This window comes from Asterias amurensis, chromosome 13 (genome assembly GCF_032118995.1).
Source record: "Asterias amurensis chromosome 13, ASM3211899v1".
NCBI classification, from domain to species: domain Eukaryota; kingdom Metazoa; phylum Echinodermata; class Asteroidea; order Forcipulatida; family Asteriidae; genus Asterias; species Asterias amurensis.
In genome coordinates this window covers 20,084,000-20,103,469 of record NC_092660.1, presented here as the reverse complement: position 1 = coordinate 20,103,469, position 19,470 = coordinate 20,084,000, and the positions used below count along the sequence as shown (strand labels likewise).

At 40.2% G+C, this 19,470-nt stretch overlaps 2 protein-coding genes across 3 annotated transcripts in view; both read left to right on the top strand.

The window, feature by feature from the left end:
* The first annotated feature begins 714 nt into the window (after positions 1-714).
* Positions 715-14,117, top strand: LOC139946516 (cytokine receptor-like factor 1). The gene is made up of 13 exons (XM_071944202.1): positions 715-924; positions 3,937-4,097; positions 5,332-5,455; positions 6,064-6,221; positions 8,596-8,719; positions 9,442-9,611; positions 10,183-10,343; positions 11,105-11,279; positions 11,835-11,926; positions 12,309-12,438; positions 12,638-12,736; positions 13,458-13,602; positions 13,806-14,117. Exons 2-13 carry the CDS (start codon positions 4,007-4,009, stop codon positions 14,074-14,076), a joined length of 1,740 nt encoding a protein of 579 aa, XP_071800303.1. The 5' UTR covers positions 715-924; positions 3,937-4,006; the 3' UTR covers positions 14,077-14,117.
* A 3,321-nt stretch (positions 14,118-17,438) lies between these two features.
* LOC139946249 (AP-3 complex subunit delta-1-like) overlaps positions 17,439-19,470 on the top strand; it is a 42,223-nt gene continuing 40,191 nt past the window's right edge. For both annotated transcript variants that reach the window (XM_071943870.1, XM_071943869.1), the window contains exon 1: positions 17,439-17,691. In XM_071943870.1, coding sequence (XP_071799971.1) covers positions 17,596-17,691 — 96 coding nt within the window. In that variant the 5' untranslated portion in view covers positions 17,439-17,595. The remainder of the gene's footprint in view (positions 17,692-19,470) is intronic.

The following is a 19,470-nucleotide window of genomic DNA, read 5'->3' as shown; positions in this document are numbered from 1 at the left end:
ATTTATTTATCTTGCTTGTCATTTCAACAAAAGATGTTTGTTTAATTGTTGAAGTTCAATCATTTTCTGTTTATATACAAAAACGTGATACTTACTGTTCAATGCATTCTCGGAATAGCAGTCACGCCCCACGCCCCCCCCCCCCGAACGGTGGGAAAAACGTCACTAAAAGCACATGATGTTTAGGATGTGGGATCAGCAAGAACTGGTTGACAGACCAAACAAAACATAACTAAAACAGAGCAGTGTCTTCATGCATGAAGGTGGGACTTCGAACTGCCTCTAGCTACCGGGTAATATCGGTGGTCCAGTCGGTAAGACATCTGCTTGGCAAAGGTCGTGGGTCCGAATCCCACCAGAGTAATATGCCTGTTATTTTTTTCCCACATAACTCGGGAAAGCACTGAGTATACAGTGCTGACACACAACGGTGTAAGGGTTAAACCAAATAATGTTGTTCTTGTTAAATCCTGTGTTTATTTGTGATATTTTTACAGATTTATTCTAATGAGATGAAACCATGCAAGTTCCCTGTTATACTTCCTGTGTTGTTATGGCAACGGTGTAACCAGCTAGTTGCGTATAGACCCCCTTTCCATGCACTACTAGTCACGTATAGTATGTGACATGCGTAGTGACTAAACCAACACGTCACTGCTCATGCGGGGGTTTAAAAACCGATGCGCGAACGCGATCGGCCGTCAGTGCTGTAACTCGGCATGGTGTGGGTGGACCGTGTGAACACAAGACAGTTTATACACGCGATGTAAATAGTGATTTTGCGTGAGAACTAGTCTGTGCATAGTCGCTTGGGATAAAACAACTTTTCCAGAAATACTACACTAGTAGCAGCTTACCGTAGAGAACAAAGGCGGGAAAAATCGCGCCAATACAGAAGTCTTGCAACATTTTCTGCAGTTACAGGTATGTTTTTTTTTCTAATGATCTAATGTGACTTATATGCTCCTTTGTAAACACGACACTCACGAGGGCATATTTTATGTCAAATAACTTATACGTCAAGCTTTACATGTGTATGTATATCATATCATCTAAAAGTTGTCGTATGTTCTAAAACAATTTCGGTTGCACGTGTTTTACTCATTCGCATTCGCGTTCGTTAAAATGTGTGTATTTTTTTTTAAACGCGAATATTATTGTCTCTTGTAAACTACATGTACATACGGTTGCCTTTTTGTTTGTTTTGGAAAATGTTTATGGGGGTATAGGTTAACCACTCCATTCCCTTGAGGGTGTGGGAGCAAACAAGACATTACCACACCTCTACCTATATCTATTTACAGGACTACATTTAAGAGGCACTTATAACCCGAAGATAGCCACAAAGAAAAGAAAATCGATTGTGTGTCCTTAAATAGCTGAGCCAGGGTCGTTTATTTACACTCTTTCGGCCTTGTGTTGTAGTTAAACTTTTGCGAACTTCAAATGAGAAATCATGCAATCGAGTTGGGAAATAAGTTTCTGTGATGCTTTTTTGATACACCTGTTTTTTTTTAGCAAGAGCCATCATATCACAAGTGAAAATCATTGGTGTTTTAATGACAATTTTTATCCACGTGGTTTACACAAACAAAAACATCGTGCAACAAAGAGGTTTGTAGATACCACTGAATTTAATTTAAAACAACTTTTGGATGTCACGTTTGAGGCAAAAAAATGGGTAAAGTTGTTTTGTTTTGACTGTTTTGTTTAGACTGTTTTGATTGTATTTGGCAAATAAAAACAAGAAATGAGTGTTGATGTGCAGTTAATTTGCCTGGGCAGTGTTCCAAACAAATGTCTTTATCTAGTATAACCGATGTCGATGAAGCTTTGCGAATAAAAACCTTTCTAAAAAAATGTGTGTTTTTTATGATTGCACTGTAAACTAAATAAGTATGAATATTCAAATGGTGATGAACAACAATATAATGTTTGTTGCGGATTGTACAGTTATCGGATGGGACATTTCCAGCCACAAGTTTCAGGAAATTTAAGAGGGTGTAATGACCCAATTTGCAAAAAGTATAGGCATGGGACCGGATAAAGAACGTCTGTGCGGATTTTAAAACACACATGATATGTTTGTTGTTCTTTGCATGTTGTTTGCGAACGGGTTAAACCATTAAGCATTTATTGCTTCGTTGTTAAAGTCAGTTACTGTATACCGTTTAAAAGGTTGTTGGTAAGTTTTGTTTTGATGATGGGACAAATATCAATACACACGAACACGACTGAGCTGGTGGGTCGGCGTGGGTTCAAAGAGGGACAGGGTGCTATAATCTATAATCTATAACGTGTACATGAGATAAACACCCCACAACGCAGGTATTTCCAACAATCAAGTTTTATTGTGAGGGGTGTGAATGAATTCATGGCCTTGGATGTTGAACGGACATTGATACATGTGAATAAACGGGAAGGGAAAAGAATGAAAATAATGTACTATGGAGTGCAACCCACTAAATATCAAAAATAGTTGTTAGAATTAAAACTCACTTGTTAACGAGCAATGTAGAGCTGTTGAAGTAACATAGTTTTTGAGAAAGAGGAAATTTCTCACTTATATAATAAAAGCCTTCAGCTGAAGCCCTTTATTATGAATATGAAAGCACACAAAGCTGTGCAACAAGGATGTTTTTCTTTCATATGTTCTTTTGCAACTTCGATGGTCAATTATTGAGCCAAACTTATCTCAGGTTTGTTTAATATTGCATGTTGGGAATACTGGTCTTTGACAATTACCAAACGTGTCCAGGGGTGGATTTCACAAAGAGTTAACACTAGTCTTATCTCGAGTTAGGTCGAGTAACTCGTCCTAACTTAGGACTAGTCATACGTTTGTTATATGTCCAAAACTAGTCCTAAGTTAGGACTAGTCCCAACTCCTTGTGAAATCGACCCAGTGCCTTCAATGCACCAATAACATACAGTGGCAAAATATTCAACAATAGTTTTGTAACACTTATATGCCTATAGAAGTCTCGCAGCTTTTCCCACTATTTACCGGTTGTCAGTTCTCGTCAACATTTCAAAGATACTTGGTTTGATTAGTTCTTTGTTAGTGAAGCTGTTATCAGTGCCTTTTGGCCCAGATCCTTGGCTCTTTCCGTCAGATTACGTCATCATGAAATTGGCCTGCTCTTTCACCAAATCATTGCAATGTCGTTTGGAAAAGAAGAAAAAAAAGATTCGCACCCGGGCTGTCTGTGTGGTCCTTGCTCTATGGTTTGACCAACGACACAACCCAGGGAAGATAAAATTATTAATTTTGATATGGGGAGTCCCGGGCCCGTCGAGTTATTCCTCCTTCGAGCCAAAACACCCCTATAAACAAGTGAAATTTTCCAAACGTTCGAGCATCAATCTTTAAAAATGTCCCTACACCTCTTGGCAAATGAAGACCATTTTTCCAGGGCCTATGTCATCCAAGATACCTCATGTTGGAAGTTAGCAACACCCAGGTCACAAAAAAGGATGTCATATCTGTCTATAAAAAGACAACATTTTGACCTACCAAATATTAATGAGGCCGACGCTCTGTTTCCTCCTAAAGTGAGGTCGTTAGTTTTCGGTTCTCATGTGAAAGGGGATATAGGCCAAGACCAAAAATAGTAACCGTTGCCTACAAAAAAAGAGTAACCTGGCACATTCCACAGCCTTTCTGGTGTGCAAAATGCTACACTCGTCATATGGGAAACATCACATTTGCTGTCCACATCAATTCAAGAGTCATTAACAACAGCTGGACAAGTTTTAAGATGAAAGTTATGAATCACTCTTATTCTTATGTAAGACGTGTTTTTTGTATGTGTTTAAACAAAAGACTTGTAGTGAAGGCGGGAGGGCCATGCATGTGAGAAAATATATCATAGAAGGTTTGTTTTACAGTGATGTGAAAACAGTTAAGCAAAATATTTTTTTTTTTTTTCACAGGCTCGACTGATCATTCCTAGGTTTCAGCGAGAGAGATTATTCACCGTATCATCCTTATCTCCAATCCAACATGGCGCCCATCCTCACCGCCTTCGCAATCATGCAGTACTTTATTTGCATTCTCGTTGTTTGCAGGATAACCACAGTCATCGGCATTCCAGGTAACTTGACTTTGTATTATTGTCCACAGTAATATCAGATAATAATGTTTAGTCAGTGGTTTATTGTATAAGGACAATTTGTCAGACGGGCGTGTTATTCGGCTTTGCGTATAATGGATCCGTGGTGTATTGCGGGAACCAAAACAAGTAATCACTTTTCAGGCTTTCCAAAACACCGTGTTCGGCTAAGGCTGTAGCAAATTACCCTACGGCTTTGGCTCTGTTATTTGCTTCGGCTAAATCTTTGGTTCTTGTAAAGGCTATGGCTTTGGTTCCAAAGGCTTTGGCTCTGGCAAATGCTTCGGCCAAGGCTATGGCTTTGGTTCTGGTAAAGGCTATGACTTTGGTTCTGCCAAAGGTTTCGGCTTTGGTTCTGGCAAAGGTTTCGGCTTTGGTTCTGGCAAAGGTTTCGGCTTTGGTTCTGGCAAAGGCTTTTGCTTTGTTTCTGACAACGATCTCGGCTCTGGTTCTGGCAAAGGTTTCGGCTTTGGTTCTGGCAAAGGTTTCGGCTTTGGTTCTGGTAAAGGTTTCAGCTTTGGTTGTGGCAAAGGTTGCGGCTTTGGTTGTGGCAAAGGCTCGGCTTTGGTTCTGGCAAAGGCTTTTGCTTTGTTTCTGACAAAGATCTCGGCTTTGGTTGTGGCAAAGGTTTCGGCTTTGGTTCTGGCAAAGGTTCGGCTTTGGTTTTGCAAAGGTTTCAGCTTTGGTTCTGGCAAAGGTTTCGGCTTTGGTTCTGGCAAAGATTTCGGCTTTGGTTCTGGTAAAGGCTTTAGCTTTGGCTTTGCAACAATAACATTTTATATATTTTTTTCAGCTTCACGACTGTTTGAAGAAACTTGCTACCCACAACTCGCTTTGTTTCGTTGCACTAGTATGTTTATCAAATTAATAGGCTTTTGTAATACAATCGAGATGTGTGTGTTGACATACCCTATTAATCTACCTGATACAGCGATTTCGAGCGACCACAAGTTCTTTGACACTCCAGGAAATATCGATACTCAAGAGCAATAGTTGTTGTATTTGGAGTTGATGGGAAATGATGAAGAAGGGGAACAGACAATATAACCAAAACAGAAGCGGGAATGTTTTCGAAACACGAAGGTTATCGAACTTGTTTTTGGTTTATGTGTTTTGATCCATGAAGTATCTGATTTGCTTGACTTTCAACAGATTTATTTTGTATTCCTTCTTTTTTTTTCCCCAACAAAAATACCTTTTTATTTTGTACTCACAGCTTCAATAAAACCCATGGACCCCACAGTGGCTGCTGGTTCTGATATTACACTTCGATGCGTGCTCAACACATCGGCCACTGCACAGACCGCTAAAGATATCGTCTGGTACTTCAAATCATACAGGTGATGAATGGATTCTGTGAAAAAGTAGTAGGAGTAGCAGTTTTCGAAAAAGAGGTCATTTTCACCCGAAAAGTTTTTATCTTAGAAAGACTAGAGGCATGAAGCAGTTCTCTGGCATTCCAAAGCACACTTTCATTATTTTCTTGCAACGTCGATCAAAAATTGAGCCAACATTTTCACAGGTCTGTTATTTTATGAATATGTTGTGATCCACCAAGTGAGGATGCTTGTCCTCGACAATAAAACAAGTATACATTGCGTTTAATGTACTGTTGAAAATGTGTTTTTTATGCTTCGTGCTTCGGATGGGACGTAAAGCCGTTGGTACCGTGTGTTGTGTACTGCATGCACGTAACATAATCGAAAAGCGAAGGGGCTCGCCACAGTGTTTCTGTTATGATTGGCTGCATATTGTGTCACAGCAGCTTGTAAACCCTCACATGGTGCTATGTAAAAGGAGTAAACTATAGATCTCTTAATTTAAACGTATAGTCTCATCATAAACCTTGCAGGAAATACTGAAGTTGAAACGCCTTTGGCGTCACTGCATGACAGATGCGCACTATATAAGAAGCCACCATTAAAGGAGTTATTTTTGATGATTACAGGCACACGATTCCACGGGAAAGGTATGAGGTAGTTGATAATATATCACGACTCAGACTGCGCAATCTTACATTCGCCGATTCAGGAACCTACTTCTGCGCTTTTGAGAGTGACGGCTTTAATCTAATGCAGTTCCAAGGCACCATGCTGTATGTTGGAGGTAGGTCCTTGCATTAAGAATAACGGTGGTTTTATAATTAATTCAAGGGGACCTGTGGTCTTATGCTTTTAAAGGCATCTGCTCTAGAAGGTCGAGTTTTCGATTAGGCCATGAGGACTAGACTTGTGAACAAGTCGTTCGAATTTGTAACGAGGTTACGGCTCTCACGTGATTCTCATGTGCCCATTTTTTCTGCTTAAAAGCACAAAAAAAACTCATGCTAAAAATAAAACAGAATACGGTTATCAGCCACAGTACCATCCCACTTATATATACTAACTGTGGCTGGTATCATTTATGCTTAATTTTGCTAAGCAGAAATAGTTTAAGCAGAGCAAGGTCTCTATGAATGTTGGCTCTGCTCCTGTGATGATAATTACCATGGAGGTAGAATTAGTGGATCCCGACTACTGCATTAAACACTCGTGGGCTATAATTGACCTGGATTCACTACCAAGAATGCCTATCACAATTATAGCCCAGGTTGTAACCCAGAAAGTGGTTTTAAAAATGGAATTTGTACTTAAATCTTGCGCAATGTTTAAACAGATTTCATGTCATATTCACTGAGAAATGCGTCAGGCCCCATAGCACCCGGAATTTAGAGTGTGCCACATGAATCGGGCCGTGTAGTCGGCAGGATTTGCGGGCGCGGGGTGAGAGTATTTCGCAAGAGAGCCGTTAAACGCTATGACAGCGACAACAATTTTACGACTTGTCGACAAGTATAACAGAGTACCATGGTGATCGTGAATTATTTTCCTATGACTAGTCACTCTGTGGGGTCTTTGGTTTTGAAACACAAAACGGCAAACAGCTTTATTCCGGGTTTGTTACGATTTTTCATAATTGTCATAAATCACAGATCGTTTCGGCAAATGAGCAAATTGCGTTTTTTTCTGGCATGGTTTAACCACTTGTACCGTACCCTTTATGCAGGGTTGCAACTGCTTACCGTTAAATTTAGTACTATTTACAACTTAAGAATATCAATCAATGATTAGAAATACCCGTTTTTGTGTCGTCTGAATGTTAATGGAATTGTATCGAACCCATCAGTGGACACTATTGGTAATTACTCAAAATAATTATAAACATAAAACCTTACATGCTAACGAATGAAGGGGAGAGTTTGCTGGTATAAAACATTGTAAGAAACGGTTCCCTTTGAAGTGACATAGTTTTCGAGAAAGAAGTAATTTTCCACGCATTTGATTTCGATACCTCAGATTTAGAATTTGAGGTCTCGAAATCAACCATCTAAACGCACACAACTTCGTGTGACAAGGGTGTTTTTTCTTTCATTATTATCTCGCAACTTCGACGACCAATTGAGCTCAAATTTTCACAGATTTGTTATTTTATGCATAATAATGTTGAGATACACCAAGTGAGACGACTGGTCTTTGACAATTACCAATAGTGTCCAATGTCTTTAATAGACCGCCATCTTTGATGAAACGTGAACGCGTGAAAGGCTATCAATAGCAAGGTTTAGCTGCAAGTTATGCGAGCAAACGTGAACGTGAACGTGAACGTCAAACAATTTTGTGCCATTTCCGGGTGACGTCGCCACTTTGGGCTTATTGTACGCTCACGTATGACGTCTGTGCGCACGTACGTACCTGACGTGAAAAATGGTCACTCCACGTATGCTTAAAACGTGAGATTTTTACGATACAATTTTCTGACATTCATTCACGTTCACGCGGATGAGCAGCTAAACCTCCCTATTGACCGAGAGTCGTGCGCAGCGCGATTAAGCGTGCACATTTCCATTGCTTTACATCAAAGATGGCGGTCAGTGACGTCATGTGCAAAGCATCTTACAAAGAGCTTCAGGGAGACCAGTGGAGTGCCAAATATCCTGATAGGAATCGAACCCATGATCTATATCATTGAATGATACGTCTTAAACGCCCGGTCACCGAACTGTTGCCCCTTTCGTAATCGGTAATGTGTAGGTGCGGTAACCTATACATACAACTCCTGTTTTTGTGGTGAAATTCTAAACTGTGAATTCGTTACCAAACCGCACTACTTCTCGGAAACGAAACCAGTAAACTGTATCCTACTTATTAAATGACTGTAATATAAAAACACCCTTCCGTTGAAATGCATACGAACGTCCATTTTAAAAGGGGAAAAGATAACATTGTAAAACGCCTTTATATACTTTTTGTTTAAATCATGCAAAACAATCACCACACCTTTATGTATTCGTCTCGTACACAGAAAAAAAGGGTTATACTCTGTAAAGAGAACCAAACTACTATGTGAGCATCTATCCTTTAAAGACTCTATAAGAATATGAGAGGGTCACATATATAGCCTAAATGCAAAATAACATTTCCCATTGTCATTTACCCATTAGTGGCTCCCTCACCACCCACGGGTCTTCGATGTCACAGTACCAACCTGTTGGACTTTTGGTGTGAATGGAAAGATGGAGTCAGGAACAACATTAAGACACACTACAAGTTCAGCTACCGCCCAGCGTAAGAAATAAAGCTTAAAATTAATTTATATTTTAATAACTTGTCATCATATTTCAGCGTGCCAAAAAAAAATCGTTTCAAAGTTTGAATTAGCCCCTCCCACAAAATATAGTAATTAGAACAAATCCACGCATGCATACACTGTAAAAACAAGTGTTTTTGGTTCTGTAACAGATTTCGAACGCGTCAAAGGGTTTAGGTTAAATACTTAACAGTGTATAGGGCCCATGAGTTGTGTTGTAAAGCAGTGGTTTAAACATCAAACTTATAATAAACACTGTGTTTGGCAAACTTTGATGTACTGATGACCTTTTAAACGCTTCCTAAACACAATGTTAACGGCTGATGCGTCAAACTAAACGCGTCATAGTAAAAACTGTAAACATTTGGCGCGTTTAGTTTACTCATGGGCCCTATACACTGTTAAGTGTTTAACCTAAACCCTATGAAGCGTTCTAAATCTGTTACAGAACCTAAACATTTGTTTTTACAGTGTATACAGACTGGTTCGCAAACGCTATTAGCCCATTTTAGAACCAATTACACTAAATATATTTACCCATGTGCTAGCCCAAACCTCAGCTCTGGCTTGTAGACTGGGCAGTACGCAGCCAGCCAAACGCACAACCAGCCACATGTGCAACGTTCCCGCACGCGCGATATGTTATTTACATCTTTTTGGGAAAGGATCTGTTCAAATTTCTTCCCGCCTTGATAAACAGATATGGTCGCAACGATTGGCGAGACTGCCCGAAGCTGGACGGACGAGGGAGCCAGACTTGCATGGTACCCCGTAATCAGAACAACGGTTTCTCGCAACTGGTTCGCGTCACAGCCTCCAACCTGCTGGGGTCCTCCACTTCGGAAATACGCTTCAACCCAGAAACATCAAGTGAGTATAGAGCAACGAATTCATTACCGATGTCTTATAGGCCCTTTGCAAAACCAAGGTTTCTACTTTGGAATCCGGCTCGGGCTCCGCCGGCAATTTTGAAAGCGTGCACTTTATAGGTACGGGACCGCCTAAGCCGGAGCAAAAGAAACCAAACCATGGTTTCGAAATGGCCCAAGGCATTTTCAAAACTGCAGTATTGAATATAGCTTAGACTTTGTCGGCAATTTTGAAATCTTCTGAACACGGAATAAGACTTTAGAAAATCAGACCTGGCCATCCTACTGGACTGTATAGACTGTTCAAGTTTCGCGCGTTTGCGAACATTTCTTTGAGACCACTTTGGTCCCACGTGCATTTGTGACTTTTGGGAAACAAACTCGCTCACTTGCACAGTCTATCATTTTCAATATTTAGCATGCATTTCTGTGCAGTAACTTTTTAAAACACTGGCGGTAGTGTAGTTAGCACTACCTCTACTTTTCCATAAGTGCTGCTTTAAGTGAAGAAAGAAAGACTATTATATTTGTAACATGCTGTTTGTTCTGTCTTCTCTCCCTGTTCGATACAGCTATTCCCAACCCTCCGACTAACGTGCAGATTGAGACGCTAGGCCCAGAGGAACTACGCATCTCTTGGGCTCTACCCAAGGAGTGGGATGATCAGATGTTTGCGTCTTTCTTGGAATACCGTCTGGAGATTTCTACAGACACTGGCTCCAAGTCACGTATGGTGGGTACCATAATTGAATCACTGTTTATTAGACAGTCGATTAATTGATATTTCCGCAGTTTAACCATTGCGTAAACCGAAAGTGGGAAAAGTTGTCACTGTTGACATCTACACGCATGCAACCTTGCCCTCCCGAATAACTGCACCCAGCCCACGACCCACATTGGGTGTGGGAAGTGGGTGACTGAGTGCGGTGAGAGTTGGTAAGGGTCGGTCTTCCGGGGAACTTGGGCGGGTGAGGGTGTTGCTAGTGACTGAGTGGCAGGTGATTCTGCCCCCGGAGATTCTGTCCACCCACACGGCCAACTGTGGGGACATAATCTCCGGGGACAGATTTCCCTAGGGTGGGGAACTTAGGGAGGGGGGGGGGGGGGGAATTGAAATAACTTCCCCGCGAAACGCAAGGGTTCTTGTGCTGCTTACATTATGTTAGGGGAATTCCCTTTTGAAACTGTTTTCATATTGGATTGTTAACAGCTTTACTAATACTCTTATTTTAAAGAAGTTTTGTATGTATTGAGATGTACATGTTTACATTTCACTGTGAAAAATAAGGACCTATTGACTTATGAAAGCCACTTCAGGGTTCGGGCTACAAACCAACTGTTTTTCCCAGGGACCGTTGCCACCTACTCATGGGGCTGAAACAGGGTTACATCCTTTACAGTCCATATGGATGTAGGGTTAGATGAAGAATACGGGAAATGTTTTGGAACTGAAAAACCTAAGATTTTGACAAAATGTCCTTGTCTCTCGTTAAGATTCCTGATCTGAATCATGGAGAAAGCTATCTTCAGACTCGTCGATACAATGTGAACAATCTCACCCCACACACGACATACAGGGTGTGGGTATCATGTCGGACTCTGGTGAGCTACGGTGACGAGCAGTGGAGTGACTGGTCCGTTGTCGTCAGCAGACTGACGGCAGAAGCAGGTAAGAGCTGTTTCAAAGGCTGAATATGGGTGTCTGAATATGGCGGCTACGGCTTTACTGCTGGATCGCTAACATCACCATGTTTTGAATAGGCTATACTTAGCCACACCCTTAGCAACAGTCGTAGCCGTATCCATCGATTAGAATACAGGCTACTTGCAGGTCCAACAGAAGCGTGCATTTACGTACCATGGCCCAATATAATGAAGCTGCTGTAGAATCAAATACTGCTTGACAGATTCTATGGCTTAGCAAACGTTTCACAAGTGTGATTACATGAGTTAGGGGAAATGGCTACGAGACGTTTGAAAAGAAGGAAAGAAAACCAAATTAAAAAGTCATTTCGTCTGCTCACTGGTGCAAGTGTATTGATTGTGGAGCTCCTGGAGTTTATATTGATCAAGAGTGGTCTTCAAAATATTTGTTTGGCAATAAGAAACATTAATTTAATGAGTAAAACATTGGTCTAGGTTCGACCATAGAGAATCTCGGTTCGACAAACTTTGTGAATTCTTTCACCAACATTTTGTTTCCCTTATTCCTCATTCCTGGCAGCTCCGAATGCAGCAGTGCAAGACATCCAAGGCCAAGAGTATGATAATACAGTCGACCCCGCCTACAGACGAGACGTATTTCTGCAATGGAGGGTATGTATTCCTGTAGATTGAGTGGGAAGATGTAGGCCGATTGCATGGAAAGGGAAAGATAATTATTCTTTCACCTCGATCCCACTTGACAATTTGAGAACCCCACCCGATTAAAGTGACAGCACGCCGTGGTGTTACCGTAAATACGAATTTATGTTTCCATTTTGAAATAAAAATATCCTACTTTTGGTATTATTGAAAGTGTTTCCAAGGGTTGGAAGTGGAGATATCGATTTCTGAACAAGAGGCCTAAAAGTAAGAAGTTTTTGAGAATCTGTTTTGTAAAAATTGCTCCCAGGGTTTGGACGTGGGGGGGGGGGGGGGACGTCAGAATGCAATAAATCCTTAATGTTTGTTTGTTTGTTTGTTTTTTCTTCACAAGGATCTTCCAGAGGAGAATCGACGCGGCGTAATTCACGGATATGACGTATCACTCCGACTGGAGCAACCAGACGGCTCCTCTGATGTAGTTAGATCGGTTCGAGCGAACGGCACCATGGTTTTATTGCAAGGTTGGTACACTGATCCAGTAAGCCCTGCCTCATTTTATCATTGACCAATCACATCCGGAAAATCTGTGACTGACAAATAAATAATTTTGCGTAATTTGGTACAATGACGTGCTTGATCACAAGTTCCCGCTCAAAGTTGAATTCACCATTATATTATTTCAATTGATGCCCGACTAATGTGTGGTTATTATCTTTTCAGACTTTGATAAATTCCGAGGTTACTATGTGGACATTGCCGCCTGTAACAGTGCAGGATGCGGCCCCATTGCAAGTTACTTCCTGGCAGATAAAACTTCAGGTACGATTCTACATTAAAGGAGGATACCAGGCCCCAGTTTGATAGAGCTGCTGTAGCATGAAGTAGCATAACGTGCAATCTTTTAGTCTGGTATCCTGTACTGCAAAGATGAAGCGATTTGGGTCAGAAAATATAAGTTTGGCGGGACAAGGTTTTTGATCCACGATAAACCACAAATTATTCTTAACACTTGACAAGCGTTAACGTATTGGTAATACGACATTATAGTTGACTTTAGTGTTACGTTAATAACCCTGTGTTGAGAAAAACTTTATTTGTAGATAAAGGATACAAAAAATGTGTCACCTTTTTGTTAAACAAAATTGCCTCGCTGTTCCGGGTTTCTATTGAAAGAGGATAACAGTTAATCAACGGATTTCAAGTTAAATAGAACAAGACCAATACAGGAAACACTCTACAGCCTACGTGTATCCTGTTTTTTATACGCGGTCGCTTCGCCCAACATTGCGGGGTCGATCTCAGGATCCCTGTTCATATCCAGAAATTACGAGTCCCTTGGGGAGAAGGATGACAGACGTTAGGATACGGGGATGGGAAAGTTTGTTGACCTATATATAATGGTTAAAGGGGAACTTCAACAGAAATTTAAATGGTCTACGTGTGTGCAGTTTTTTTTTTTTTTTTTGGGGGGGGGGGGGAATTTCACTTCATATTAATTTGTTTAATTAATACTTTTTATTTATTTTTTACTTTCCCACAGAGCCAGGCGCACCAGAGAATGTACGTGTCCAAAACGCATCTGATACGTCAGTCATGATCACGTGGCAACAGCCAACAAGGCCGAATGGTTTTATTGAAGGCTATTACGTAGATTGGAGCAAGGGATTGTCCGAAGATGCAAACAGGTAAAACTGCTGCCCTCTCAATCGTATTATTATTTTGTGAAGTAATTGTGCAAAATATCAAAATATGTTGTTTCAAAGTAATTTTTTTTCTAGATTCAATGGAACAGCCCCTTTAGTTTGTAGGCCCTGTATTATTTTAAGAATGTTTTGAGGCAAGTTCCAGAGTTGAAAAGTCAAAAGTCTTCTTTTTTTGCGTCCAACAGTTTCGCAGAAGTGAACGGTTCCGAGACGTCTTACACCATACAAGGAGTTGAACCCAACAAGTTGTACCAGTTCAGAGTGAAGGCACGGAACTCTAGGGGCTACAGTGGTTGGTCGAACGCCCCAATCCAACACACAGGCACCGGGTCCCGAATGGAGCTACTGCGCACCCTGATAAAAGTGCTTCATACCCTGCTGGTCGACATGCAAGAACCGGGTGATGACGGCAACGGTAACCAAGTCACGCTCGAGACCATCTCGACCTTTTTGTGAGAGTCAATCTCGACCTAATTGAGAGAGCCCATCTCGACCTTTTTGTGAGCGCCCATCTCGACCTGTGTGAGAGCCCATCTCGACCCGTTGTGAGAGACCATCTCGACATTTTTGTGAGAGCCAATCTCGACCGCTTTTTTGACTTTTTTTTGTGAGCGCCCATTAGAGGTGGCTGTGGATGTTTAGACGTTATGAGAGACGTGTATCATCTGTTCACAAACGTTTATAGCAAGATGGTATGCAAGGGCGAGACCTCAGATGAGTTCATCTTGCCGAGTCTGATGATCTATTGTTGACAATCAATAAAATCTTGCTTCACATTGTAAACAAAATATAAACTTACGGTGAAATCCATGAGCAGACGAGTTTTTTGGGGGTCAACGCTGTGTTTTTGCAGTGTCGGTTTTAGGAACTTTTCAATTCCCATGTAGACAGAAAGTGTTCTCAATCATTGTGTTGAATTGTCTCACACTGACCACATTATTTTCATTTTGGGCATTTTAACACAAAGTGGTGATGATGTCCTAAATGAGTAAACTTGTTGGAAAAGCACCGTAGAAAACTTCTCCTGACTGATCCAAGTGATATGTATTTTATTTCAGCAGTGATAACGTCAATACATCGTTCTGTGACGTTTCAATAAACACTTAATTGAACATTTGTTTTGTTTTGTTTTGTGAGTGAATTTTGCACACATTCTTCGTGGACTTATTATACTTTTGCACATTCAAGTACGAACGAGTTTTGATTGGCAAATTCCTTGCATGCGGTATTGCAGTATTTCAGCTAGAGGTATCTCTCAGGAATAGTAACAATGAACACAATGAATGGCTTCTAAATTAGACAAACCTGTCCTTGTTCATTACAATTAGAATCATGGTACGTGAGTTTCATAAAAACCAAAACAGGCTAATGTTGAGAGAACGATTCCTTTTAGTGTGACATGAATAAGATATTCTTGCATTATACTTTGCTCAACTTTATCGAGTAAAATAGCAGTTAATATTTTTGATATACATGTTTTATTAACTTGTAACCCGTTCAATATGGTAATCAAACAGTAATCTACGACGGTATTCACTTTCCTTTTAAATATTGTACAGTTATATACTCTTAAATAATAATTATAGGGAAGAAAGTCTTTCATGCGTTGCGACAATAAATTCTAAAATATTTTTTGAAGATTTATTATTGTGTATAGATACTGAACAATTACCATTTCCTATTTTTGTTGTATTTAAAGTTAAATATCTATTTTCGGCTTGTTTGGTTTGGATTTGTATGAATTTTAAGCATACCTCAATTATTTGAATTCCTGGTGATAATAAATCCGAAAATTCCTTTAGGGGCCTACCTCAAAAAACAAGTCTCACGATTCTTCTCTTGTTTTTATCACATTATAAGACCGACTTTCTGTTTTTGTAATTGATTGAACAGATGTACATGTTAGTTATGTTAAATTTGCATCGGGGATAAAGAATATTATTTGGTTTTTAAACCAAACACCGATGTTGAAGGAACACGTTGCCTTGAATCGGTCGAGTTGGTCTTTGAACAGCGTTTGTAACCGTTTTTTATAAAATACAAATGATTAAGATGAAAGTTAGGTTAAGTGGAATAACAATTATAATAATCCACACAAGTATCACTCGAATCTACGTGGTTTTCCTTTTACCTCACGGTCAGCCATTTGTGGGAGTCACCGTGTTAGTTCGCAAAGTAAAAGGAAAACCACGCAATTTCGAGGCAAATGTGTGTGGATCATTGTATTCTACTTTTGAAACATCTTTCTACCCATATGCATTTTATAACACACGGTTACAAACGCTTTTCAAAGACCAACTCGACCGATCCAGGGCAACGTGTTCCTTTAAAGCACCGTTACTTTCCAAATCTCTGAAAACATTTCACATGCATACTCGGGAGGGATTTGAACCAACGACCTTTGCAATTCCAGAGAGGATGACTTGGTAATACTTGTAAGGGTCATTAATAAAATAAAATAAAAAGTACATACATGTATTCTGAAATAATATTATTATTATGTGGTATAAGGTTGTGTGTTGGGTCTTTTTTCGAGGGGGTGGGGGTGGGGGGGGGGGCTGCTTGTTCGTTTGATTGTTGTTGTTTTGTTGTTTTCATTCATCACATGTGGTACCCCCCATCCTTTCAGTCACATTCTGATAACTTTTGGGTCAGATTTGACCAGGATACAGGTCCGTTGGGGGCTTGATCTATTAATGGGTCAGTTATGCTCTGGTATCGCTGTCAACATTACACAGAATTGGGTCAAACTGACGCGGCTATAATCTTGGTTGAAATCCCTTTAACCACTTTTCGGACGGGGTCGGGCCCCAATGACCCAGAATCCGAGTTTTGAGCGACCTGTGAGTTTTGGGAAAGTTTTCCTTTCACCTGTTCCGGGTTACTGTGAATGAACTGCCCTACCAAATATGGGCAATGACATTGGGAAGACTCGGACACACCATGGACGAACCAAGAAGAATGGGTAGGGCATTGGACAGAGAGAGAAATAATTCACCTGACACTACAAATTATGTTTGTGTCTGTAAAAAACACCTCACCACGGCCCAGGAGTGCTACGGCCCAATGATTTTATAACATGTTCTTTTTCACGTTTCAAGTCGACGACTATCCTGGAAATATACCGGTTTTTTAACAACTTGTCCTCCACACCTGCCAGTTGACCGCTCGGTCACGAAAGCCAAGAAGACCACAAGGTGGCGCTCTACCTGATTGTGTGGCCTCGTTTCTAGATCCCCGGCGGCCGTTGCATGAGCATTCATTTTTTTGGTCGGAGTGTGGAGCAAATTTTCATGTAAATGCATTTATGTGCATCATGTCAATGCAGCAGGACTAGACACACATAGACATAAATCTTGAGACGAAACCTTGGGAAAGGGGATACAAAAAACGCGACCGGAAACGCTTTCTCTAATGGCAATCTAATTGATTGAGTTACATGTGTATATTTTTTTTTACAAAGTTCATCCATGGAGGAATAAATTCCTCCATGGTTCATCTAATGGAACGCAATATTTTATTATTACGCTTTTCGTATATATTTTTAAACATCGTATTATTAGCTCAAATTATAGATTTCGCGTTATGATATAGGCCTTTAACTTGACCTGTTTAGCTATTAATGTCCCTTTATCCAACTTACTAAAAAACTTAAAATGCAAGTGTATCAAAATTTTAATATTTATCGCTTCAATTTTACGCTGGTTCACTACCCAGCACGCCGTTGCTAACTAACGCACTTGAATAGATACCAGTGAATTACTGACGTGTCTTGCCCAGTGCTCATGTGACATCTAACACCGCCATGTTGTCTGCACAGAAAAATACCCAGTGCATACGGTCTGCACCAGTAACGTTAAACTGAAATGGAGCAGTAATTTTCTATAGAAATTCGCACAATTCGTGCTTGTTTTGCAAGGAATTTAACCTTCTCAGATTCTCTGGTGTAGTGGGGTATTGCATGAGGTAGTCATTATGGCTCTGAAGAAGGTAAAGGGAAGTTTGGAGCGTGTTTTCGACAAGAATCTGCAAGATTTGGTGAGGGGCATACGGAACAACAAGGAAAATGAGGTGGGTGGATCGAAAGAGACAGATGTTATTTTTATTGTATGTTTTGTTTGTATTGTAAACAAGAATGACACCAAATCATATTCGGTCATGAATTGAGTATTTAATGAGTTGCTTTACTAAGGACACAGTACGTTGGTTTAGAAGCCGTCTGGTGATGAAAACACTGATTTGAGGATACATTTGTTGGAAGCAGGGCCCAATTCCATAGCACAGCACAGTTAAACAATTTCACTATTTTCTGCTAGCAATTAATAGCAGAAATGAGCAGGGTACCAGTCAAAAATTGTACTTATCAAAATGGTAGTAGTTTGGCAGCTTATTCTGGTAGTGGTAGGCCTAAGTATAATTTATATTCCATATTGTTGGGCTTTGCTATTTTTAGGTCATGTGTAGGTAGGTAGAATCACAAAATTTTAGATAACATGTGATGGAGCTGTGACTAGTCTAGTTGGAAAGGTCTCTTTGAATCATTCATTTTGACACCAAGTTTGTGGGGATAGGTCAATGGGATGACGAGTTACGCCAGGTCAAAGGTCATTGTTTTAGGCCCATATTTACATACAAAAAACTGTGACCTTGTGTATTAAAATGCCCTATACAATGTGAACAGGTGTATTTTGAGTACATGTTTAAGGGACATCAAATTGGAACTTAAATAGACAATGAGAAAAGTTCCAACCTACACCAAGATTAAGACAAGAGCAAGCACTTGACCTTTCTCAGACTCAAGGTCAATGATATGGGGTCAAACACTTGACCTTTTGATGTCGAAAGGTCACATAATCAAAGGTCAAAGGTAACGTTTACCAAAAAGATTGGAAAAATCTGAGAAAATTTGCATTTATCATCACTACTGTGTACACATATTAACATTCTGAAGTTCTTTCTTCTTCCAGGTAAAGTGTAGGCTTCAATGTATGAAGATATTATGGCTACGCACTGTTAGGTTGTGCGCGTATTAACCAAATATGTGCGCAGACTACAGTGAAGTCGCAGTTTATTAGTAGGGTGCCTGCGAGCTAGAGGGTATCTTCCTTCGTAATGCTGCAATCATGCATTTAGTGTACTTCTGTAAAGGATTTCCATTTATTGCTGGGTACTAGGGATGTGGTCAGTAGATAGTCAAGAAGAAGCGAGAGCCATGACCTCTGGTGAAGCTTCAGTGAGATTAAGCTCTAGAGAGATTGCTATTTGATTTTACTTTTTTAGTTCAATTTTAGTTTGCACTCTGCTTATTTAAAAATATGAAACAGTGAACTCCCTCCGCACAAACAATTTTCATGAAGCAATATGAATGAACCAAGCTTTGTTAACAGAATAAATATTAAACAGGTGTGTCTTTGAATGATGTATTTGTTTATTTGTGTAACCCCACCCCCCCCTCCCAAGCCGAATACCATCATCAACCATACCATGTTTGTTTCAGCATATATAAATCATGGAGGTAGGTTTCATTTCATCATCATGTCACTGTCAGGTTACCTTAGTTTTTTAAATAATTTATCTCCTTGGGCAATCTGTAAGACCAAACAGTCTTATCTTTAACAAAACTAGTAATTTATCTCACTAAAAATAATAAATTATTCCCCTTTTCTTTCCTCCATTCAATAATCTATCCAAAGTTTGTTGACATCAACCATACCGAGTACCATCTATGCTTATATCTTACCGCGCAAACATAGCGGGGACCAGCGTAAGCCGCGTAGTGTCCAAACCAACAATTTGCTATGGGACCTAAAATTGCGTGTTTCCCGTGGTCGTATGACCATTTTCAATTGC